Raw genomic sequence first — 27,414 nt, 5'->3', positions numbered from 1 at the left:
TGACCTTGACCTTGGGTTGCGAAACAAAATGCTGATTATGAAATGTTGGATTTTGATTTAAGATATTATGGGGAGTGATATGAACATTTGTAGTATCCAGAATCGTGCCAAAAGAATTTGTTTTCTTAAAAGGACTAGGCAAATTCTAACTCCACTTCAAACCAATGTTTCACACAGGAACCAGTCATACTGTGTAGACAATGTCTCGAATTACATACAATGTATAGACTACGTAGGTATTGGCTGAAATATACTGGAACACACCACACACCACACGACACCACACCACACACCACACACCACACACCACACCACACCACACCACACCTGTAAGAGCAGGATTGGTACTATTTTCTAAAGAAGTCCAAGTGTTCTGTTAACAAGATAAAATACTGCACAAGTTCATTCACTCAAAATGTTGAATCCTTTCGATTTTTAATAATATATTGACTTATCTATAATTTGAGACAAGTCAATACTAGACTATATAGCTATTAAAGATTCACAACATACAATGTTTCACATTGTCCTAAACAACATATTAAGTTAATAGAATTCAAGGTACCCGAACAAGAGGTTGCTGTACTTTAAGAACAGTTTCTACCACTCATACAGATGTTAGTATTATTGCTACATTCCGCAATCAATACCATGGCGAGAGCATGAATACTTGACAAAGCTATTATTCCATTACACATAGTTAATAGTTCAGGAAATCATTGGCTTAGTTTACTAGTAGTGTGGGCATGGACGGTCCAGCTGGTTAAGGTGCCGCAATTCGTTGTGCAGAGTTACATCCCTTGGGCATGCAAGAAACCTATGAGTGTGGTTCGAAATTCCGGTTCACCCTGATTATGTATCTAGGTCAGCCAGCATCATACCCATGTATGGGTTTTAACAAAAGTGGTAAACATCTGAGACATGCATCACTTTGCTCTTTCCTCCCAATTCAAGCTGACACGGGGGCAGTCGGGTAGCCTAGTGGTTAAAGTGTTAGCTCGTCACGCCGAAGACCTGGGTACAATTCCCAACATGGGTACAATGTGTGAAGCCCATTTCTGGTGTCCCCCGCCGTGATATTGCTGAAATATTGCTAAAAGCGGCGTAAAACCAAACTCACTCACTCACTTAAGCTGACACATCATGATATAACAGAAAACTGTTCAATGTGGCTTTAAACCCAACTGACTCACTCACTCCCCAGTATAACCTGTTAGCAAACTAATTGAATCAGGTGGTCTCAATGCGCATTCATACTCCAGTGGTATGGAACGCTGGCCATGCCGTCATTTACTGACAAAATTCTCTCACTCGCTCATGAACTTATAAAGCTTGATAAAATCATTCTTCCTTTTGCATCTCTGATATCAACCGACAATTTACCAGCTGACACTGAGAGGCGAATTAAGCAAATTATGTCGCCTGATTAAGAACGTCAGTATTTGTTAATAGTGATATAAGCAGCAGCACTTACAGGCTGATAATGACTGTAGCCTGTATTATGATTAATCTTGTGTACTGTAACCACGGTTATTAGCATTGTTAGCCCTGATTAAATACACAACAGGTCATGCTCTATGTAGCAATTACTTCAGCATTGCTTCCTTGATGGTACACTTTTGGATGATGATAATCAAGGTTCATAAGCTTTCATTTTTTTTTCATACATTTCCGATTATGTTTCTAGGTTTCTCAGTATCATACCAGTGCTTGTGGGTTTCACAAAAGTGGTAAACGTCTGAGACCTGCAATCACATCAAGCTTTCCTCCCACATTAAGAAACAATATTCCCGACTAATTGTTAGCCTGTTTAAAAGATGCAACTGGACCTGATTTCACAGAGGAATCTTAGCACTGCAACTGTCGTAAATCTATATTAAAGTATGGAAGTTACGATCACCTTACTGCTAAGATCTCTTTGTGGAAAGAAGCCCTGACTTCAGATTGAGGACGTGCATAAAACCTGAATTGTCATTGGTAAGTGGAAAGAAAAAACAGGAGAAAAGATGTTCACTGAACGCTGTGCACCCCTTTCATATGTCCCCAAGGCTAATACCAGCCCCTAAGTTCAACAATGTTCTGTGACCCGGAATCCGCGTATATAAGGGACACATCCTATTCTGATAACACCGACACCACTTTAGCACTGAACAAATACAATGAATAATGGATCAAGACAATCTTAATGACAGTAATCTGGGTCATTCAAAAACAGAAAGGAATCCCAAGATATATCCTCTGAATAAAATATATATCCAGTATGCAACTTTTAGCCATTAGTCCAAAACTTGGGTCTATAAATATTTCTATTGATCTCGTAAACTTTACTGATGAACATTAAAATCTCCTAGAAATAATCCAGTGACAAGTTCATGCTTGATCTTGGCTAAAACAATAGGATTATAACTATCTGATGTTTGTTTGTTGTTTAACAACACACTCTGTACTATTCCATCTATGTGACAGCAGTCTGTAAATAAACAATTTTGGACCAGACAAGTGATTAACGTCATGAGCAATTGGGATACAATGACATGCAACATCCATGTCAGCAAGTATCACCCCCTGATCTTGTTAGTCACCTCTTACGACAAGTATGGGTTGCTATCGACCAATTCTAATCAAGGTCTTCATGGGGAATAACCATCTGTAATTCTATTATCATAATTTACAAATATAATACATCCATATTCCAGACAATATATTCCATATTCCAAACTTTATACTCCATATTCCCAACCATATACTCCATATTCTAAACTATTTACTCCATCTTCCAACCATATACTCCATATTCTAAACTATTTACTCCATATTCCCAACCATATACTCCATATTCTAAACTATTTACTCCATCTTCCAACCATATACTCCATATTCTAAACTATTTACTCCATATTCCCAACCATATACTCCATATTCTAAACTATTTACTCCATCTTCCAACCATATACTCCATATTCTAAACTATTTACTCCATCTTCCAACCATATACTCCATATTCTAAACTATTTACTCCATCTTCCAACCATATACTCCATATTCTAAACTATTTACTCCATCTTCCAACCATATACTCCATATTCTAAACTATTTACTCCATCTTCCAACCATATACTCCATATTCTAAACTATTTACTCCATCTTCCAACCATATACTCCATATTCTAAACTATTTACTCCATATTCCCAACCATATACTCCATATTCTAAACTATTTACTCCATCTTCCAACCATATACTCCATATTCTAAACTATTTACTCCATCTTCCAACCATATACTCCATATTCTAAACTATTTACTCCATCTTCCAACCATATACTCCATATTCTAAACTATTTACTCCATATTCCCAACCATATACTCCATATTCTAAACTATTTACTCCATCTTCCAACCATATACTCCATATTCTAAACTATTTACTCCATATTCCCAACCATATACTCCATATTCTAAACTATTTACTCCATCTTCCAACCATATACTCCATATTCTAAACTATTTACTCCATATTCCCAACCATATACTCCATATTCTAAACTATTTACTCCATCTTCCAACCATATACTCCATATTCTAAACTATTTACTCCATATTCCCAACCATATACTCCATATTCTAAACTATTTACTCCATCTTCCAACCATATACTCCATATTCTAAACTATTTACTCCATATTCCCAACCATATACTCCATATTCTAAACTATTTACTCCATCTTCCAACCATATACTCCATATTCTAAACTATTTACTCCATATTCCCAACCATATACTCCATATTCTAAACTATTTACTCCATCTTCCAACCATATACTCCATATTCTAAACTATTTACTCCATCTTCCAACCATATACTCCATATTCTAAACTATTTACTCCATCTTCCAACCATATACTCCATATTCTAAACTATTTACTCCATCTTCCAACCATATACTCCATATTCCGAACCAATTACTCCATATTCCAGACTATATACTCCATATTCCAAACTATATACTCCATATTCCAGACTATATACTCCATATTCCAAACTATATACTCCATATTCCAGACTATATACTCCATATTCCAAACAATATACTCCATATTCCGAACCAATTACTCCATATTCCAAACTATATACTCCATATTTCCAACCAATTACTCCATATTCTAAACTATTTACTCTATCTTCCAAGCAATATACCGTATTTGACGTAATAAGCGCCCAGGGTGCTCTCAAATTTAGAAATAGGGGGCTCTTATTAGAATATTATTTTGGTATTGAAAGATAAATTTTGTGGTTTATGCTGACAGCCTGAAATGTTTATATACGAGAGATACATTTTTCAAGAATTTAACTGCCCTAATTAAGGGTGCAGATAACACACGAGTGCGTATTATACGCGAATAAATAAGTGTTGTGTACATTGATCAATCGGAAGCGGTGCTAATTGGGATTGTTCACTAGCCAATATATTACAAATATCGTCGTGGGTGCTTATTAGAGCAGGGCGCTTATTACGTCGAATACGGTACTCCAAACTTGATTATTTACAGGCTGCCATCATATAGCTGGAATATTGCTGAGTGTGGCTTATAACAACAAACACACATATAATATAGAGAATATTTATCAACAACACTTATTTATATAACCTATATGCAACTTATGTAAAATAGATAAGGCATGCTTAAGAGTCGTGTCAAATGACCGTTAAATGGCACATGTCTTCCATTCATTATCGGATTCTGAAAATATTAATAATGCATTTGTGGAACGGTAAATTGACTGTATCAGCATGTATGATAATAGCATCTCTCCAGAGAGTCAATGTCCCTGCAACAATGCCACAAAGTGTGACAGCAGAGAATAATGCTTGCAGGATACACATTGTGCTACAGTGTTACAGCACACAATGCATGCTGCACAATCGCATCCCATTACAGTATACCATATACTGGGAATAACACAGTTATCTACACTATCCAAAACAGTGTCACACGACCCACTGCTGCGTTTACACAAACGTGATACCCCTTCTCATTAAATATTAGGTTTCTGGTGAAGACAAGAGAAAGATGATAGCGAAGACATAACAAATCCGGGACTAACATATCCTCGACAAATTAAAAACACACACAAAGCAGGGCACCATGTGTTCGAAATACATGCGTTGCCATGGTAACTTGGAAGCATTGATTGCACATATCAGTCTGAACAAGACATCCTTGTAGTCTGAGAATCCTTGGTGTCGCCAATTAATTTACATCTTCCAGGTGATATGATACTGCATATTTTGAAAATGTCCATGAAAGCAAGACCTCATTTAAACCAGACTCCCCACTTAAAAAAGATTCATTGCTACGATAATGGTTCATTTGCATCAGCTGAAATCAGATGCTAATACTGGAGAGATTAGGGAAGAATGTTACAAGACCCAGCTTAGTTAAATGGAAATATGACGTCTGTGAACTTTACGAATGAAACGACTTACTCAAGAAATGCTGCAAAATTCATGGCAGATAATGTTAACCAGTTGTGACACAATTAAATATGTAGAATACGTAGAATCTATCAAAATCAATATAATCAGCATCTTGAGGGTACTACAAACAGGGAGAGTGTTGACATACTGGAAGGGTATCACAGCACTGTATTTAAACCCTGGTGACTGATGCACTGGTTTGACCTCACTCATGATACAGATGCTATATGAATGTTTTACATACAGCTACATAGGGCTGGCTAAAAAGATCGATAATCGGAATTAATATTAGCGATTATCAATATGCAAATTGTGTCATCGATAATAACTTACATAAACTATTGTGATGAAATAAAGTTTAGATTTACCAAAACAGACTTGTTATTGTCAATCATGTCATTTGCCGAAGATGGGAAGTAACTGTTTTTGTTGTATCTCAAATGTCCACAAAGTAATCCATGCATAAATGTGCCACCACTCACCAGTAGCATGAAGTGTGTTGATTTCGTTTGGACTTTTTTTGCATATACAATGTATGTTCAAAGTTATTTCTCTGAACCGATAATTTACCAATAATTATCGACATTTAGTCGCGATTATCGATCTCTGTGATCTATATCGATAGCCAGCTCTCCAGCTAGTTAGTATGCTTTACATTGCTAGTCACTTCCTTGTTAGTGTCAGGTTTATTTACACAGGAGGCATGCTGTAGGGTCCTGCTCAACACGTAAAGTTAGGACATTCTTATCTGACAAGGCAGATAAGCGTGTGCATGTGCACATCAGCCACACAGCTGTATGCATGTCTGCACGTCGCTGCTGCAATCCTTCTACTCATATCTTACATTTCATGACACATCATCCTTTTGTTCATCTGTCATTATGAATGGACTTTCATTATTAAACATTACTCTTGCATCCATCACTGTCATCATCATCATCATCATCGTCGTCATTCTAATGATTCAACATTACTCTTGCATCATCATCATTTTTATCATCATCATCATCATCATCATCATCATCATCATCATTGTCGTCATTCTAATGATTCAACATTACTCTTGCATCATCATCATTTTTATCATCATCATCATCATCATCATCGTCATTGTCGTCAATCTAATGATTCAACATTACTCTTGCATCATCATCATCATTTTTATCATCACCATCATCATTGTCATCATTCTAATGATTCAACATCACTTTTACATCCATAATCATCATCATCATTTTCATAAACATCACATTTGCATTCTTTGTGTTCTATTGTCATCCCCCCTCACTGAAAAACTCAACAAATTTTGTCTCCTATTTCACTACCCCTAAGGATGGAAGTGATACATGATACATAGATACACCTCAGCCTTCTTCCTTCCTCACATGAGGCAAACCCTTGCAGCTCAACTTGCAGCATTTGATAACAAGCCTTGCCCACTGAGGCCGATAAGGAAGATAATTAGGGTGAATGTCATTAAGATTCCACTGTCTAGTCCTACCCAAGTACACACTGAAGTCTCATCTAGAGCACTGTCCCAGAGGGTGTTTGGTTGTTGATGACGTCAACAATACTGACAAAAAACATTCTGAGTATGTATAATTAATTCATAGATTTGTTTCGTTTGTTTGCTGTTTTACGCTGCACTCAGCAATTTTCCAGCTATATGACGGCGATCTGTAAATAATCAAGTCTCGACCAGACAATCCAGTGATTGATTGACATCATGAGCATTAACGCAATTGGGATACGATTAATTCACAGGGAAAAAACAAATCATTCAAAATTTGTTTGGTGGCCTGGGATTATCAACGTTGAAAGACCTGTGACTATCAAATAAAAAAATGATTTTGCACAATAACTGCCCAGTCATAACGCAAAAGATGAACCTTCACACCTTCGAAACAAGGGGGACAACTCCTACATTTAGTTGTCTGAGTTACTGGCCTTTATACTGAGATATTGGATGTTGTGCAAACTGGAATGGAAATGTTTACTACATCTAACTGTGGACAAATGTCAACTACAAAAAAATAAGTTAGAGATTCTGTATCTTTGCTTTTCACGATGATGTAATGACCCCTAAAGCAAGGATTTATCTCAACCTAATCAGAGGCAGATGTTCAGCCCTAAGTGTGCAGCAAACAGAAATAAAACATTTCCTCGTTCATGTTTTTATAGTTATAGCTAATGCTGATGGACGAAGTATCTTGTATTTCACTGATGTTGTATTTCACTAAATCCTTGTAATGAAATAAGATTATTTAAAAAAACCCAGCTTGACATGACTTAACAAGGCCGTAGTTAACTTTTTTTTGACAGGGGGGGGGGGCAAATATTTGTACAAGTATCACTTGTCCCCAACTTGATTCAAATAAAACTGTTTTCTATAAAAAAATCCAGGGGGGGGGGGGCAACCGCAACCCCTGGCCCCCCGGCTGGCTTCAGCACTGCATAAACTGTTGACAAACAACCCAATTATCTTCTGTACGGTAAACTACATTTATAACGAACACGCTTATTACGAACTGACTGATATAATGAACTTAGTCCCGACCATTTGTTGTATATATATTAAAAAAAATATGCTCTATATATGCTTATAACAAACTACGGTTATTACGAACTAAAATTAGTGGTCCCTTTGTGTTCGTTATAACCATAGTTTACTGTTTTTCATTGATATGATCATAAACATGATATGATCTCTTCAAGTAAAAACATTAGATATTACTAAAAAAAATAACAATGATACAGGAAAAGAGCACTATCACCCTGGAGCCAAATCATTCTCCTACTCTGCTTATCATGTTCTTATAACAGACATCCCTAAAACAGGGTCAAATATGCACATCTAACTAACATAACTAGTGGCATGCCACTGTAGCTCTTACTGTCCAACAAACACGACCACTTTCTTCAGGTAACAACTGATGATCGTTGTCGTTCATTAAGTGATGGTGATACATGAAAACCACTGACTACAGCAGGACAAAATCAATAATGCAAGGTCAAATTGTAAAAATACAATGAAAAAAACAAAACAACTCCAGTGCATACTTTTCAAAATTCATTATCTGGAAAAATGAACTCCAATGCATTCTTTTCAAAATTCATTATCTGGAAAAAATGTTTCATGGCAAAAATGGACACTAAAATCAATATCTGGTACCCATTTTGAATTTAATGTAGCAACAAACAAAGCAAATTCTTTATCCCTCTGTTTCTAAATTATCCCACCAAGTTTCAGCTCCACAAAATGTTCAAAGAGCAAGAGTGCACTACATTTGAAAGCATGGTTAAAATGAACCGGTCAAACCAAGGCCAAAATAAATGGATATACTGACTCCCACTTAATGCCAAAATTTGTATGTCCATAGACAGGTTTTCAGATATGGCTGAAATGGTGGCCACTTTGAACATTGGATGATGCAAAGCTTCCCCAGATTGCTTGGAGAAGAAGAAAAGGGCTTGCATGGAGAAGAAGAAAAGGGATTGCTTGGAGGAGAAGAAAAGGGATTGCATGGAGAAGAAAAGGGATTGCTTGGAGAAGAAGAAAAGGAAGACAGACACCAGATGAGCAAGCCCTGACAAAAGCTCACTTGACCTTTGAAAATGTGGCTTGTCAGGTCCAGACAGTGACCTGAACCAAAATAACCTCTTGATGCCTCAGATCACTGCTTCCTAATATCCCCATGTGATGAACTCTGACTGAAGATATTGCACAAATGTAATGTATTCTAAAAATCGGTAAAGAAAAACAATATTTACACAATTCACTACAACATTTCCCATTGTTGTCAAAGGTACTCCAATGGTTCCTGAAAGAAATGCGTGCAAGGATTGACCAACAAATACATTAATGAAAAGCACACAATGTTTTCCATGCACACCGAATGTACTAGCTAAGTAAAGGATCTATAGAGTTTCTAAAAATCAAGTGAATGAAGGACCACCATCCATCATTGATTCTGAAAAGCTTTGTATTTCTGCACTAAACTGTAAACATGCTTTCAAAAGACACAAAGAGGTGAATGCACTTACCATACTGTCAGTATGACATACAGGTACTTATCATATTGCATTAATTATGTAAAGGATATCTCCATTCCACAACCCGGATGCACAGCTTTCTGATTGGGTTGTTCAAGCGGAGACAGAACAATGCCCGCTGCGGGCGCACGTTTTGGTTTTGTTGTTTCCTCATGTTGGCACGTTTGCGAGTCATGGTTGCGGCACCGGCTGCTGCAGCTAGAGCAGTATTCCAACCTGAACTAAGAAGAACCTTTCCGTCTTCACCTCCCTCGACACCTTCGATGTCACCCTCCGCGGGTGCACTGCCACTAGGTGTCGCTTCGGCAGGGGAATTTTGGCCGTTTCGTGGACACGGCGACTGGGTATCCGATTGATCCCCACACCGGGTTTCTGTGGTTCTTGCTGACCGAATTGGGCTTTTATCAGGGCCCCGGTCATTGTTTGACCCTGGAAACAGAAACATTGGGATTAGATCTGAAAAGATTTCAACATGACATTACAGTAAGCTGAATGCTTTAGCAACAGCACCATCATACCTGCCATCTCCAGGACTCTGTTGCCCCAACCAACCATTTCCTCGAATGTTCCACAATTACATAATCATATGAAAGAAGAGGTTTGGTTAAACGCTCTGAACAGTGATTCAGTTAAATCATGGCTTGGAGGAGGAAAGACTGCTGTGATGCAGATGGTAGATGATTACAGTTTGTTAAACCTGTGATCATGGGTATGCTGCTGATAGACCATGGTTCATAAATCAATGATTTTGCCACAAAAAGTGATTCCTGGCACAACCAAGGGAAGCAACTCTGCTTTGCTTAGGGGCCTCAGACCACAGAGCCACGTTTGCCCTCTAATACATCAGAAAACAGATGTATTCATAACATAGACTGTTTGATTCCTACATATTATGAACACTTCAAATGAAACCAAATCATTTTGGGAGATAATTAAATATCAATTCACTATGGTCACGCTGCTAGAAAATATATGTTAGCATTACATGATGCAATCAATAATTATTCTTAACACATTTACAATAAAGAAGAAGAATTTCATGACGATAGTGACATTAAGAAAACTATACATTACATACATGTCATAATGATACACCAAATAAATGAAATTATGACTATGTAAACTTTCCAAGTAAATAAATAGGGTGATGCAATGTGTTTCAGTACACCCTTCACTCTGACGTCTACTGGTAAACATAAACAAGCATGATGAAACAGGTGTGGCACCAGTAAACATCCATACACCTGTCTGTGGCTCGTGATATGGCGGCACCATGTTTACAGACAGACTGATCTGCCTTACCATCACATCCACCAGATAACCCTGCCTCGTCTTAAAATGTCCTTAGTTCCTGTACTTAGTCGCCACTAACTAGTCATTAGAAATTAGGCCAAAAAACTAGTTTCGGCACTCTCCAGGAAAACACCTGCATAGCAGGACGTGCTCTACATTTTAAGACAATAACATACAGCGCGTTACCATGGTAACTGAGTTAACCAAAGATCTTTTTTTGTTTGTTATTTCTTTCAAATGTCTAATCTGTTAATCATGTTAATTGTTTTTGTTTCTTGGCCTTGTCTATGTAAGAATGTGTAATTACTGCTATGTATGGTTTAAAAGCGTTCGAAGTTACCGTAAGTGTGACAAGGGATCTGAGTTCTGATCCTAACGGCAAAAGTTAAAAGTTTAAGGGGGTCATCGATGACACATATACAGGACCCCCGAACTATTTTAATTTCAAGAGATACAGATTATGACAGATTGTCTCGACATCAACAGCGAGACAAAGTATGAGTTACAAGCAATCTGAATACTACGGGTGTGTTGTGTGTACTGCCACTGCGAGCAGTATTTCAGAAATATCATCTGTGTCATCATCTGTGTGCACAAAAGCCTATGTCAAAGATATTTAACACTTGCTGACAGACAGTTGCTGCAAATAGCTGCAATATCTGATACAAATTTAAGCAATATTAACTCACCCACTCACTCACAGACCGTGGTAACATGGATTGTTATTAATAACATTAACCACTGGTTTCTCTGCTCCAGGTTTCATAACATACAGACAGGCATTAGAAACTGCATCATAGCCAACTGTAGCCAAAACAACATTCACTTGTTGTTTCCTTCCACACTCAATAAGCATGATGCCGTTATGATCCTTAAACTTGTCATATTTCAGCAACTCATAACACCACAGCCTAGCCTGGTAGATATTCAATAACACATTTGAGGCCATAATTGCTTTATATAAATGTACATAGTGTATATTACATAGAGCTGAAGACATCGAAATACAGGTATCAATGACATAGTATACAGGTATCTCATTAACATACAGCACTACATGCTGTTTATCACACACATAAATGGCTTGCACCATGAAAGACTAAAAACTAAGGCCCCTTGTCTCGAGTGAATTTGCTCATACTTGTTTATAAGCCCTTGCAGGCTTTTATAATTGTAAAACTGGTCATGTATTTATTTATTTTTATTCAACAACAACTGTTCCATTTATGAGCAAACAAATTTCACTAAACCTACATAAACCTACATAAATGGAGCGAAATGTGTTGAGTTTACTACCAGCCACCTATATACCAAATTTCATTAAATATGTTAACCAAGTGAAACAATGTTAACAGTAAAGGGTAAAAGGCCTCAATAAATACAAACTTTCCTCTGGCCAAGCCTAATTTCAAAATTTATGCATTCTGACTCATGTAATCTAAGGCCTAAAATTTCAAATTCCCTCTGACGAAAAATGAGCAATTTCACTTCTATCATATTTGTTGTGTCTAGAGCCCTGTTCCTACAAGTGCTCCATACTTTGACAACACAGAGATCTTGTGTCCAAAATTAGTTTCCACTTAACCATTTAGCCATGTTAGCTAGGCTATCTTGTCAAATGCAGGATGAAAGATGTACTTCAAATTATGAGCCAGAACAAAGAAGGAAACGATGATAAAGATCATGTCTCATAATATTCAAAAATATCCTCTATGATAAACAATGAACAAAGAGTTGCTAGGAAATTGCCACAAATTAGATTGTCATAATATAATATAGTATGTGACACAACATCCAAGTGAGCAAGAGGGAATTTTAATATTAACTGTCGGCAATAGAAAGTATGTTTGATGGTGGTAAAAAGGGAAACAAACAAGAATTGGTTATTTGATGGTGATGTATTGCATACAGGTATCATAGTTGTGTTTTGTAAATTGATGCTCATGATGTCAATCACTGGATTGTCTGGGTCCAAACTTAATTATATACAGACCGCCATCATATACTGGAATATTGCTGAGAGAGGTGTTAAACGACAAATAAACATCTGAATTAGTTGAACTTTGTCAGAAAAAACAGAAGTACTCCACACATGTATAAACACTGGCCACCATGATATACTTGGATACTAATGAAATACACATTTCCTAATGACAAACAAACATTCAATGATGATGTAATTAAAACAATCTAATTTGCAACATGTTACAACATATCCCATGATGTCGCGTGTCAGATATAATGGAATGAAAATACAAGCTGTATTTACATATGTTATCAGCAAACATATCAGTCAGGCATAAGTGTACAACACTACAAGGAATACCAAGCCCATTACAAGTTGTCGACTGGTCTGGAGGGGGATAGCTTGATGTACCCTGTGTGTGAGGCGATGTACCTTGAGTTGGTTTGTCTGTTTGTGTGTTTGTTTGATGTGTAACGCCGCACTCAGCAATATGCCAGCTATATGATGACTGTCTGTAAATAATTGAGTCTGAACCAGACAATCCAGTGAATGACATTATGAGCATCGATCTACACAATTAGAATATGAAGACGTGCATCAACCAAGTTACCGAGCCTAACAACTATATCCCGTTAGTCACCTCTTATGACAAGCAAGGGTTCCTGCAGACCAATTCTAACCAGGATTTTCACAGGTATCTTCAGTTGGTAGTACGTGTATCAAAAATGCACGACTACCAAACTATTTCACCTACGTCTTGACAGCTAGCAGATGTAATCGCATTCAGAGTTAATGCCCTTGCATTCCGGGGTAAGTTTGTGAAATTTGACAGGTTTTCAGTTTTGTGATAACAATCATATCATTGTATTCGCATTGATTTGAAGTTCGTTAGCTAGGATTTTGAAATTTGTACCTCATTTGTCCCCATTCATTAACCAATCAGAAGAGAGTACCGGTACCAGTATCTTACTGCAAGATAAGATAATGATGAACTATATACACCAGTAATACACCCATATAAATCTTTGGCCATGATAAATTAGTGTTCACCTGGAGTTTAAAGTCAAACAAATAGTGTCACAGCATTGTAGCTCACCTGGATATGTAGACCGCAGTTTAAAATATCAACAAAGATGAACAGTTTAAAGTTGCTGTCAGCACTGATATTCAAACATTCAAATACTCAGGTCTAAAAACTAACACTATTTTTTTTTATTTAACAAATTCAGGAGTCATCATTGGTGAGAAGAAGCATGTGAAGTTTCAGCTTCATCGCTCCAGTGGATTCTAAGGCAATGATGTTTACAGAAAGAGAATGTACTTGGAGACTTCAAGGGCATGCTCAAAATGTATAGGTCAAATCAAGGTCAAAATGAACAACATTGAGATAAACGGAGCATATGTGTTGAGTCTTACTTCCAACCACAAACATACCAAATTTCATCACAGTCTGAGGAAAATGGCTGAGTAATAGCCATATATGGGATTTTAAACATGGCTGTCATGAAGGCCATAGGAAACTTAGAGTTGAATCTCTTGGACAAATGTAGGTGTCATCATTGGTGGGAGCAAACCTTTGAAGTTTCAACTTCAGTGGTCCAGGGGATTGTGAGGAGATGATTGTTACAGTGTAAAGAAATGCATTTTTTGATAATTCAAAGGGATGCTCATCATGGTCAAAGTTCAAAGGTCATATCAAAGCTAAGCACTAGTTTATTTAACATTTCTACATTCTCAGGAAAAAAACACCTAGTCATCATGTCTAACCTTGTATCAAAAAAACTTTAACGTAGTTAGTAACAAGATGATGTAACTGTGGTCATGGTAGTCATATTAATAACATGCAAGTAAAACTTGAAACGCACCAGATCATCAAAAGGCAATAATAATATTTACAGGCCTCTGTCACACGTACAAAATAGTTAACAAAAATAGTTTTTTCCTAAACAACGCAAGAACAAGCCGGGGTATAATAGTACCCTTGTATTGTGACAGCTGTTTAAACTGGCACTCGTCTCACAGCCTCAACCAAAGAGTTTCGACAGGACTAGTGGGATAGCAAAGATTTCTACGATACATATATGGACTTGTGGTCGGAGTTTGTACTTCTGCTGAGGCAGATGGTGGGGTGGGCTAGTAATTAATGCATTTGCTCACCACACCGAAGATCTGGGTTTGATTCTATCCATGGATACAATATGACCACATTCTTAGCTCCACATGATATTACTGGCATATTGCCAACAGGGTCTCTAAACAGTACTCACTCACGTCTGTAACAATCATTGAGTGAGACACACATTGTTCCAACATGATAATGATCAGTATGTCATTTTTTTCGGTCCAGCTCCATTTAGTCTGACCCAGAACGGTTCTGCTGATCACAATATTTCGTAGGTTCTGTCACAACACAGCCAGGCTCTATGATACAAACACTGAGTGCTTCACATGTTCAATCATTAAAGGCTCAACTTCAAAAATCAGGTCAGTGCTTTCAACCGCTGACAAATGTGTTAGGAATGTACCGTTGCACATACCAGCTGGTGGTCAACTCATTGCTGAAGCTTATTAATTCTGCGCTCTCTCATATCATCTTATTTTAGCTAAAAACTTGTAATTCTCAATGATATGCAGTTGATATATTGATAACAGTCCAGGATTGTCCCTGTACAACGACTAGGGCTGGGACGAGTCCAAATTTACCACCCGGGTACCCACCCCACTAATACCCCACCCTACCCAGGTACCCACTGTTGGTCTCAAGAAATAGGTTCAAATGTCCGATTGGGAATAGTTTGACCGTAGCCATGGCAATAGGTATTTAGATACTCGTATGAAACGATCTGGTCATGCATACACTGAAGTTGACTGGACTTTTATGTCTATTCAAACTTATAAAGTCAGATGGAATGCATGCATAGTCAGAAAGAAATGCGAACATTAGTCACTTATAGTGTAACCGTGAAAGTTCTAGATGATTTTTGCCATCAAACAATATATCACGTGACTAACCACAGGTCCGGGTAGTCCTGTGGGTACCCAGATCCTACTCAGGAACCACCTGACCCGAGTACCCGAGTTACCCGTCCTAGCCCTAACATCGACCTCATATTTGTTTGTTCTTGTTTAACAAGCACACAGCAATATTCAAGCTATAACCAGACAATCCAGTTATTGACATCATAAACATCAAATTACGCAATTGGGACACAATGACATTCATCAACCAAGTACGCAAACCTGATCCTGTTAGTCACCTCTTACAACAAGCGTAGGTTGCGGAACCTTGATTATGGGTTGCTGAGGAACAATTCTAACCCAGAACTGACCAGCACCGACCTCATGCATCAGTACATGAAGATCCGGGGTAGAACAGGTCTTCAGCAACCCACACTTGCTGTAAAAGGGGACCGTGCTTGTCGTAAGAGGCGACTAACGGGATCAGGAGGTCAAGCTCGCTGACTTGGTTGATACATGTCATCGTATCCCAAATGTATGGATCGATGCTCATGTTGTCAATCACTAGATTGTCTGGTCCAGACTTGATTATTTACAGACGGCTGTCATATAGCTGGAATATTGCTGAGTGTGGCGTTAAACAACAAACACAAAAACGAACACAATACTTTAGTCATGATATACATGTTTCCTAATGCTTAATTTGAGGTGTTGATGCAATGCTAATCAGTGTGGGTCACGCTCAAATGACAGGTTAATTCTTATGTATAGTATCCATGGTATCATCAGGGTTAAATTTGATATTGATCAGTGAATTGTGACATCCCCTGAGTTCAATCTGCTAACTGGCCACTAGGCTGAGACCCAAACTTTATATAGTTCAATCAATGTTAAGATTGAAAACTATGCAGAAGGACAAGTTTGGTCCATTAGACTCAAAATAACAAAATTTTGCAAGAATCTGCAAGTTTTATGTTTCACATATGTAGGACTCTGACCCGTGGCGGATTCTCAGATCTATGGCAGATTCCACAAATAGGGCAGATATCGGCGCATACTCAGATCTATGGTAGATTAAACATATGGAGCAGATATTATACTTAGATCTATGACAGATTATCATATAATATTAATAAATGTCAATTTCTATAGCGTTAAACGTCATATAGATTCATATATAGCGGCAGGCTTTTGATGATCAATGTTGTGACATCTCTGGATTATTTTTTGTCGTTTCCCCTTTGGATCAGCATCTTGGGTGCAGGGATCGCAAATCGGTACTTTTCTTAAAAAACGTTCCCCTAAGCCTCATCATAGAAATATTTTTTTAAGACCATCTTCTCATTTGCTAGACTTGATAAAATCCTGAATATGTTCAGGCTTCCAGGATTCAAAGCCTTTAAATGAGGAACTTCTTGGATTTCTAAAATATCATTTGAAAGGGAAGGGGCTTTAGGGGCTTTCAGTACTGGTTTCTTTTTCCGCTGGCATGAATCCACCTAGATCTGAGATTCCGCCAGATCTGAGTCCTACATTATGTACATATATATCATAGCCATGCCACAACATCTATACATCTGTATAGTGTAATCAGAAGGGGAACTAGACACTTCGAAATAAAATATCAGGTACAAAATTCTAACCTGCCATTTGTCTACCTGATACCTCTTTAACTACTTTTGTCATAAGCCTGGGGTACTAGGCCTTCCCTTTGAAAAACTAGTAAGTTGTCTCCTGTAAGCTATATCCGTACTATTTCTTGTTGCATATGTCCTCTTTGTCATATGCAGATTAGATTTCTAATTTCATCAGAATATCACAAAAATGTATCCTGTTAGAATTTCCACATACGGTTTGATGCTGGTTTTTATCTGGGCATGTTGGATATGACATGTGATACAACATATCAAGCTAGAATATATAAAGTCTTACTATTATTTTTGATAATTAAATATTAACATTATTATATATAGTTCCATATATTTAGGTTCAAAGCTTCATTTAAGTGTCCAGAAAATATCATGAGTAACTCCAAGAACCTTGTATTCATTTAGAATATTGTTATTATCAAAGAAGCTGACAATGAATTTCACTGTAAGCTAAAACAAGACCTACATTGTTGCACACATGAGTATAATAGCTCTATTTAATGGTAACAAATTGAGATGTGTTACTTTCACCTCCATAACTTGCAGAAAAGTAAAATCAGATTGATTTAATTTTCTTAATCATGTTAATAAACTTCATTTTGACCATGTTGACAACTGATAAAGTGTTCAACTTTGATTTGCCTGTAATGTTTTCCGAAAATGGTGAAAATAATGCAAAAAATTACAAGAAATTGAAATAAAAACAACAACCATCCACCAGTAAACTAATATAGACATCATGGAAAATATAGAAGAGGAAGCAGGATATGTTATGTAGATGCAACATTCACTTTGTGTTGTGCAAAAACTTTTTTTCACTAAGACTTATACATAATTCGAGTGAAAACACAATCTAAGCGATTTTCGTTATGTCTTATAAAACAATGAATTATTGTTCTACTATCGATCCATAAGAATATACGGCTACATTTAACCAAAGTATGTTACCCTAGCCTTTAGTTACATTAAAATATAGACGAGTATATGCATCTTGTGAAAACACCGAGATTGCCACCGACTGTGGGATTTTGGTTATGTCTGCCTGGAAACACGAATTATGACAAAATGTCCTTGTGTCGTTCGCTGTCACAGTCGCCATCCCGCGGCTCTCGTAATCAATGCTACAGAGACGCTATATGTTGCAAATAAATACGTTTTAGCATGCACGAGTGGTGGTCGGGCATGAATGCATGAATCCACTACCCCCAAAGAAATTCGTGAGGAACATGGAGAAAATTCTACGCTGCCATGTTTTTCGTCAGAATCTGCATCAGCAACCGAAACATTTCCGCTTCTAATTTATAAAAGATAACACAATATACGATAGAATAAAGCAAATATTCTTAAAGAGAAAATAAGTACCTGATGCCGCAGAGGCCATTGTGAGGAACCACGGGAATCTGTCGTTCCAAACAAAATATTTGGCCCTATCTCTTGGTTTCCTCCATTTTTCTGGTAAACCTACAAATATCGCATTTTCATCCGGGGCTTTCTGATCGGTACCATTCTTTGGTTTTCAGACTTTTTCAAAACCCCGGTCAATATACACCATAAAATCCATCCAAAATATGAGGTGTGTACGGAAATATCGGCAAAAATACAGAATTTTTGCATATGTTGTCAATTAAAATTGAAATTCTTGCAAAAATATTTATGTAGAATATTTTATCGTAAAAATATAATAGAACTATAAATGGGTCAATAAATATAGATTTGAGTTTCTATAATTTGAGGGATTATATTACATCTGACAATCGATTTTATTTCTGCAAATAAAATAATGTTTATGTGGCAAGCAAAAAACGGCCTTCGCCTTCAGCCCGGAACTGTTTTCAGCGCGCACCTGTACTGAGACTGAAAACATGGCGGAAAGTCGAATGAACCTAGCGACTCTGCAGCAGCGAGATCCATATATTACTGAAATAGCAGACACTGCGTCGCAAGTTGCGTTATATTCGTTTAGTTCTAAGAGTAATGAATGGGTAGGTATACTTGTCAGTGATATCAATGGGTTTTTAATAATGCATTTTGCCGATTCCGTTTTCTGTCTGGAATCGTTCGTTGTTTACAACTAATTCGCGTCGTCTGCCAAAGGCGAAATGCAAACTCCCGCCTTACTCCTACACCGCTATCAGAACAAAATAAGGCCATGGCCATTTCATTTCATCCCTGACCTTGGCATTTGCGTCGTAAAGCAAAACGGTTCCAAATAAATATATGTTGATGTAAAAGTAGTTCCCAATGATGTCATTTTCAATTTGTTTCATCATGGCTGAAGTAATATCGGGTAATAGCGACTAGGGATGTATGAAAACTGAAACTGTGTCAGTTGCATGGTTGCTTTTCATTGATGACACAAAACCCTGAGAGTTTCTAGGAATATAATTTACAAATGAAGAAAATCATCATTATACTAATCAGTTTCAACATACTTATTTCACCTAATTAAAAGAGCGTGCAACCTTTACAAAGTTTTGATAATAGTATGACAGAATATGACTTTGAAAGTTGAAAATATGTGTCAGATAATTCCAAGTTGATTGTGGTTTCTTTATTTGGAGTGAGAAAATAATGTTGTAAAGTGAGAAAATACGATGTTGCAAATATTAATTAATCAACAGGACATTTTGTGATTTCAGCCCACAAATGTTTTGGAAATATGACTGCATGCAGGATAGGCCCCCGTGCAATGTGATACACAACTCTCATAATAAATATGCATTAAATAATGATAGATTATGCGTCTGCAGATAAAAAGTTAAACATCTCAAAGAGAGGAGGCTTCATTTTGAGGTATCTATGTCTCTTAAAAATTAATTTATGTTGGTGTGAAATAGAGACACTTGAGAAAGTAACTAGTTATTTCTCTATTTCACTATACAGGTTAATTAAGTCTTGTTTGAATTACTGGATGTGACATCCCATGTCATAGTTAAAATTGTTACCAATGCTTAATGAAGAGAAGGAAGTAAATATTGGCTTTAAGTTTGATGTGGTGTCACTTTTCATAGAGCAATCTCATAACATATAGTTTGTCAAAGATAGTTGTATTTTTCCTTTATATCTAAGAGTAAAATCTTCTGTAAATACTTTGATCATGTCTTTGATTTGCATTTAGAAGTGGGAAGAACATGGATACATGACACATTTTGATGAATAACAACTTCTTTATTCTTGTAATGACGTTTCAGACTACTTCTTGCCCCTTGAATAGGTGAATCGGATCATGCTTGCGGCCAAGTCTGGGATTTTTATCCTGAGATCTTTTAAATGTTTTCATCTTTGACTTCTACATCGAAATTCTAGTTTTCTAGTTTTACCCTGTACTTTTCAGGGATAATTCTATGATTGATCAATATTAGTTTGCCATAAAACTAAAAGATATACAGAAAATATCAGTTTATTGAGATGGAATCCATACATGTTTATCCACTCAGCCCATAATATTCTATATCTATTATATTAATACTTGCATCAACTAAGCTAGATACTGAAAGACAGGTTTGGCAAAGTTTTGGGCAAGCTTTTAAAAAAAAATTACACATGCCATCCATACAGCTAAAATAGATCCTTAGAATAGTAGGGGCTGCTCAAACTAGTCAAAGGGCTAAGACAGTAAGATTCTTTCTAGGGGCAATATCAAGAGTTAGCAACACATCCTGATTTTTGGTAAATGCCCATACTTTTGATCAGTTCCATTTGACAGGTATATGAAATAATTTATCAACTGTCAGATACGAATGGAACTTCATATAAGATCACAAAAGGTTGATAATTATAGGGTCCTCAATTAACTTATAAAATTGATAAGCTAGATCTGTCTTAATTCCTCCATAACTTTTACCATTGTGCTTGCTATCCAGACTAATAGCTTCAAACTTCTGTTGAAGTGGAACATCTATCACTGTTGTACGAAAAAGAAGCCAGTTTTGAGAACTGTCAGCTGTTAAAGGTACCTGTATTGTGATAGAGTTAGCAAGTGTTATGATTTGTGTCAGGACACAATGATCGCTATGTGATACACATACGCTTTCGGGAACAGGTTAAAGTTATGAGTCATTTTAACTGTTTATCCATAACCTAGTTGTGATGTCTGCTATCAGTTGCCTGAGATTGATGCAGCACACATAGGAAGTTTACAATTGCAATTAATATATGGTTCACTCTAATGATGTGATTGTTATTCTCTCAGACTGGTGTATAGTTTAAGCTTCTGTCAGATTGATAAGAAACACTTAACAGTTCAAAGTCATGACAATGAGTATTATTATGAATAACAGCTTCTTTAATATATTGTATAATTAAGAAATTGTTATCCATAGCAATAATCACAGACATTAAGTGTTCTGCTGAGGCAGCAGCCTAACAGGATTCTCACAATATTTTATCGATTTACTCTCAGTGGGACAAGGGGCGCATTCATGTGGATCTGTTTATTTCATATAATTATGGAAGTCACTTACTGTCATAAAACAGTTTACATCACTTCGCTGCTTCTATTATTGAATGTAAATCTTGTGATTTTTGTTGCCTTATTGGTCTCAATTTACTATCAGCACCTTAGCTGAAAGTAAAAAATAGTCCAATCAGAATCAAGTTTACACAGTTTTGCAAATATAGTAGTCACAGTTCTGATAATGCCAAAGATGTTTCTGCTTCAAATGACCCCGGTATCTCAGAATCACAGACCACAAGTTATGTTAGCAATACACAGAATGTGTTGCATGGCTCACCTGAGAGTGACCATGTTGAAAGACAGAGGAAAGGTAGAAAAGCTGAAAAAGTCAAAATTTTCAGCATACCTGGTTTTGTGACTACACATGGTTGCAGCATAACTCAGAAAGAAATACTACAACATGTCAGCTTTGTATAAATCATGTGAAATTTAATTCAATGACAAAGCTACATTGTAATTTTTAATACGAGTACCTTGAAGAGACAAGCAAACGGCAATGATCACAAACTGTTGAGGCTAAATATATATGACATAGAATGTTGTTGCGGTAATTCATAATATCTGAGAAAGATGCCTGCGAAAATTCTGTCTATCGTTCTATATGATGTCTTAGAGTCAGAGTGTGGTCCAATAAGTTTTGACAATGACCCCTTGTTTATTTTGCTGAAGGGTTCTCCGTCCCCATGTGTTCAGTTTCTTAGCAGTTCACGGGTCATATTTACATCCGACTTCTAATCCAGAAATATCCTCAGGTCTTTGAAATGCATTTAGAAATGATACACAGAAGGAAGAGAATATATGGATGTCAACTTCTATATTATGAGGAACACAACGTTTCGCAGTATATGCTTACTCCTTCATCTGATTAATGATGCCATTTGTCTCCAGCATTGAACAAGTGTGCACTTTAGATAACGTACACATTTCAGTGATTTCATAGAGTCCTTAGAGAGATGATGTGATATCCCTCCTGCTTAGTGTTTTTCATCACAGGCTTATATAACTAGTGGATCCCATATCAGTGCATACCACCAGCTGCTTCATAGATTACTGGCTTCTGGCATAGTGATTATATGGCAGTATTCACATAATGTTTGTACAGGTTGGCTTGCTAAACAGTCAGATTGTTTTATTTACCTCGGTATGTTTGGAGCTCCTTTGCAATTGCATTGATGTCTCGGGTCATTTCAGTTACGTTGCTCTGACATGCACTGTTGTTTTTTTCGTTTTGCCATTTGTTTAGGAGACTAAGTACTTTCATAGTGATAAAAAGCAAGTGTTGCTAAACATTGATCAACAGGAAATAGAACTTGTTTAGTCTAGCTGTAAATCAGGAAGATCTGCAGTGCAGTACATCAGAGCTATATGCTGGTCGATCAATGTTTGAAATTTTTGTCTGTCCCACATTGCCAGTAGTAAGTATTTCAGATGGATTAGTAGTAATTCAAATTTCCTTTCCTATCAATTGGATTATGAATTTCTACTTATCTCACAAACTTAAAAAAAAACAAGTTACATATTTGAATATTTTGAAAACTGTTCAGGGAAGATGATTTGTATTTTCATTAGTCTACAAATATATTCTGCTATTGAGTTGCTATGTACCTAATGGTAAAAGTGGTAGTCCACAAGCATATGCCACTACTAGGTGTTCCTGGAGTTCACTAGTCTCACACTGGCAGACTAATGTCAATTTCGAACTCTGTTTTCAAAGAACTATACAATTATGTTAGCTGGGCACTGCAGTGTTTGAAATTGGCACTAGTCCTGTAGTCCTTGCCAAACTGCCTAATAGTTAAGGTATCATAAGGACTAGTAGTAGTTTGCCATTTTTCAAGGTTTTGCTATATGTTATCATTATTATAAGGATCTGATCTGATGTCAATTCCACAGCAGTTTGTGAATTCATAGAAATTACTAACCATAACAGTACCCACAGAGAACCAACTCCAATGAGAACTGTCTTCGTATTCTGACAATGTTGATCCTTGCACATGCTAACAAAAACTAGAGTGTTCCTTTTCCAGATCTCATTATTAACAGGGAGATGAAATTCTGGAACATTGTTGACTGTCATGATAACAGTATTTCACTCTTATGTTATGAGGGAATTGATGGTTTCTTTGTAATTACTCTGAAATGTCAGGGGATCTGTAGGCAGGTAGGCAGTCTGCGACTTCAGCCACTACTCTGAACCCCTAGTCAAGAAATACATTGTTTGGTTTGGTTTGGTCAGCTAATATAGTCCTTATGTGAACACTAAGACCTACTGAAAGCGATACTCAGAGACACCTTCGGGTTAGAAGACAAGGAGGGGGCATGGGTGGCCCAGTCGTTAAGGTGCCGCGATTCGCTGTGCAGAGTTGCGTCCCTTGGGCACGCCAGACACCTATGATTGTGTGTTTGAATCCTGGTTCGCCGATTGTGTTTCTAGGTTTGTCAGCACCATACACGTGCTCATGGGTTTCACCAAAGTGGTAAAAGTCTGAGACCTGCATCACATCAGGCTTTTCTCCCACATTAAGCTGACATGCTGCAATATAACTCTAATACTGTTAAAAGCGGCGTTAAACCCAACTCACTCACTCACTAGAAGACAAGGTTTTGGCACAGATTGAGTAGGCAACAGTATATATGTGAGCAATTTTAAACTGTATGCAGATTTGAATGAATTGAAATATTTCATATTGATACTTTATTTATTTACTATTCATAATCACAAATCGTGTATAACTGGCTTGCCAAGCATTATGTCTTACATTTTTTTTAATATTTATTATCTGTTGATTAGGTTAAACAGTTCTTTTTGCTAAATGACAGTGGACAGTGGATTTCAAGAATGAAGTTATTTGTAGTCCAAGGGAGATAAACCACATAAAGATTCCTGTCATGTGTTCTGTAGTTCAAATTGGTTTGGTTACGATCACTCGGGCTTGAACTTGTTCATGATAGTCTACCTACTGAACATGTACTGGACGTGCCATTTCCCCATGATGCCATTAACAGGAGCAAGCGGACTGATAGGTAGTTTGTTACCAAGTTGACATCAACGGACAACTATAGATGAAAGTTGGATATCAAACGAGCTAGTTAGGTTATGTATATAAAGTTTCATATACATTGTGTAATATTGAATAAGCTTTTGGAAATATAACGTCATCAATAAGTAGGCATAATAACATAAAACTAGATATCCGTTTTGGATACCCATTGTTTGAAAATACAATATTGACATAACTAGTTCACTGAAGCACCCTGAAAATGCTTTTTGACTGTGCAGCGTTGTTACTTAACTTTATTACTGCATTACGATCAGGATTAAAATGATAAGTGAAAGTACACTGTAGAAGCAGTAGAAAACTTTTGCGAGCAAATATATCATGGAATTTAAGGGATTGAATATTGATTTCCCCATGGCATAAATACAAAATAGATATTTTAGTGACATTATGCTTACTGTTAATAATATTAGTTACATCTATCACTGCTGTACAAACTAAATGGTCCCATTAGTCACACCTTGACTTTCAGCAGTGCAAACATAGTTAGTTGTGATGTGACAAGTAAATGACATCATGCTATCTGTACAGGCCGCTAACCAACTTGACAAGGTTAATTATATTGATTATTTACTGATCTGCTGGGGCGGTGGGGTAGCCTAGTGGTTAAAGTGTTCACTCGTCATGCCGAAGACCCGGGTTCGATTCCTCACATGGGCAGTGTTAGAAATTGGCACTAGTTCTGTAGTCCTCGCAAACTGCCCAATGGTTAAGGTATCATAAGGACTAGTAGAAATTTGCCCTTTATAAGGCTTTTGCTACTTGTTATCATTATAATGACAATTGGACTAAAAATGTTAGTTTCTATCCCTGCATGGGAACAATGTGTGAAGCCCATTTCTGGTGTCCCTCGCTGTGATATTGCTGGAATATTGCTAAAAGCGGCGTAAACAATACCCACTACTGACATGCTTGAGGGACAGAAAGTGACAGCTGAATGGTTCTCCTATCATGCATAAAACCGAACTTAAAGTTTAATCTCCTGTAAATAAGCCCCTTCTCTGAAGTCCCTTTTGAAGTTGTCTTTATACATGTCGGGGCGGTCGGGTAGCCAGCCTAGTGGTTAAAGCATTTGCTCGTCACACCCAAAACCCGGGTTCGATTCCTGACATGGGTACAATGTGTGAAGCCCATTACTGGTGTCCCCCGCCGTGATATTGCTGGAACACTGCTAAAAGCAGCGTAAAACCATACTCACTCACTCACATGTTACTGATTGTTGAACACAACAGTTCAGTCAAGTGTCATGCTTATGCATGTATTAATTTTATGCCTCATTACATCTTCTGAAACAGTACTTTGTATGCATTATTTATACTGACTTCTAAGCAACATTTGCACATGAACACTTGTGTTGTGGTCAAGGTAGGGTGATATTGATGCTGCTGTCAGGGGATCATTAAACATGTATACAGGTAGTTTTCCAAGTAAGATTGATGGCTTGAAAGGAAAACTGTTTTCTTGTTTTGTGAATATGGTGATGATTATTATCTGACATGATAACTGCAAGGTGAAGGATATATTGAAGACATGATTCACTGATATTGACTGTTAGATTATTGAATGTTTCACAGAGCAGTGTGTTTGCAGATTAACACATTAGAGTTAAATCAATACATGTCTATATGTCTGTATAATGAGTTTTAGCTTGGATTTCAAATAAATGTAAGTGGCTGGGAAATTGTTGACACCCCCAACCCCCTTATCTTCTCAAATTTAGTTCAAGGTATTTGGCATTGCATTTAATACAGTGTTGTAAAATTAAATAATAAATATTGGAAATTTATATTTCTCTGAAGTGATGTTGATCACTTAACTACAAGTCACCTTTTCAAAATAAAAACATTATTCCAGATGTATTTTGATTGGGAAAATATTATTTTAATTTGGGAATTTATTCTGGAATTTGCTGTAGACCTCTGACTGAATATTGGCCAACACCATGACAAAAGCAATATCATATATATGCCATGGGTTCTCTAAAGTATCTTTTCACTAAAGCACCTTAAGAATAATGTTCTACAGTGTATGTAGTTTTTGATTATGTTTGAAATCAATTGTACCTACTTACAAATGCTCAATAGCTTACAGTGACAGTTATTAACTTAACAAAACTGATTTCTAAAACTGTTTCTTCGTTTGTAAATGAATATATATTCCCCTCCTTTTCCTAAATGATAATTATACAGTACACCACTTTCATGAAAGGAAATTATCAGTCCAATGAAAGGGACATACAAGCATTGGTGACAAGAACGTCTAGGTAATGAACAATTTCATTTCATCTAACTTTATCTCTAGTTTGAGTTCAAATTTAACTTCTAATCCAAGCTGTCCATATTTTAATGATGAAAATAATAGATACTCAATTTATCCATTTTCATATATCTTATTATTCCACGGGTGACAAGATTGTTTAGGTACAACATTAACAATTTCAATACATCTAACTTTAACTCTAGTTTGAGTTCAAATTTAACTTCTAAACCAAACCGTCCATA

General features: G+C 36.8%; 2 protein-coding genes across 2 annotated transcripts in view; one reads left to right on the top strand and one right to left on the bottom strand.

Annotated features, from left to right (window-relative positions):
- LOC124122657 (muscle calcium channel subunit alpha-1-like) overlaps positions 1–18,930 on the bottom strand; it is a 149,194-nt gene extending 130,264 nt beyond the window's left edge. The window contains exons 1-2 of the mRNA XM_048396979.1: positions 18,761–18,930; positions 9,583–9,961 (exon numbers count right to left, since the gene is read on the bottom strand). Coding sequence (XP_048252936.1) covers positions 9,583–9,961; positions 18,761–18,779 — 398 coding nt within the window. The 5' untranslated portion in view covers positions 18,780–18,930. The remainder of the gene's footprint in view (positions 1–9,582; positions 9,962–18,760) is intronic.
- A 323-nt stretch (positions 18,931–19,253) lies between these two features.
- LOC124122166 (mRNA-decapping enzyme 1B-like) overlaps positions 19,254–27,414 on the top strand; it is a 169,429-nt gene continuing 161,268 nt past the window's right edge. The window contains exon 1 of the mRNA XM_046485292.2: positions 19,254–19,380. Within this exon, the coding sequence (XP_046341248.1) occupies positions 19,261–19,380 (120 nt within the window). The 5' untranslated portion in view covers positions 19,254–19,260. The remainder of the gene's footprint in view (positions 19,381–27,414) is intronic.

This window comes from Haliotis rufescens, unplaced genomic scaffold (genome assembly GCF_023055435.1).
Source record: "Haliotis rufescens isolate VD_foot unplaced genomic scaffold, xgHalRufe1.0.p SCAF_16, whole genome shotgun sequence".
Lineage (NCBI taxonomy): Eukaryota > Metazoa > Mollusca > Gastropoda > Lepetellida > Haliotidae > Haliotis > Haliotis rufescens.
Note: the sequence above shows the minus strand (reverse complement) of the source record. Positions and strands in the feature narration are given on the sequence as shown.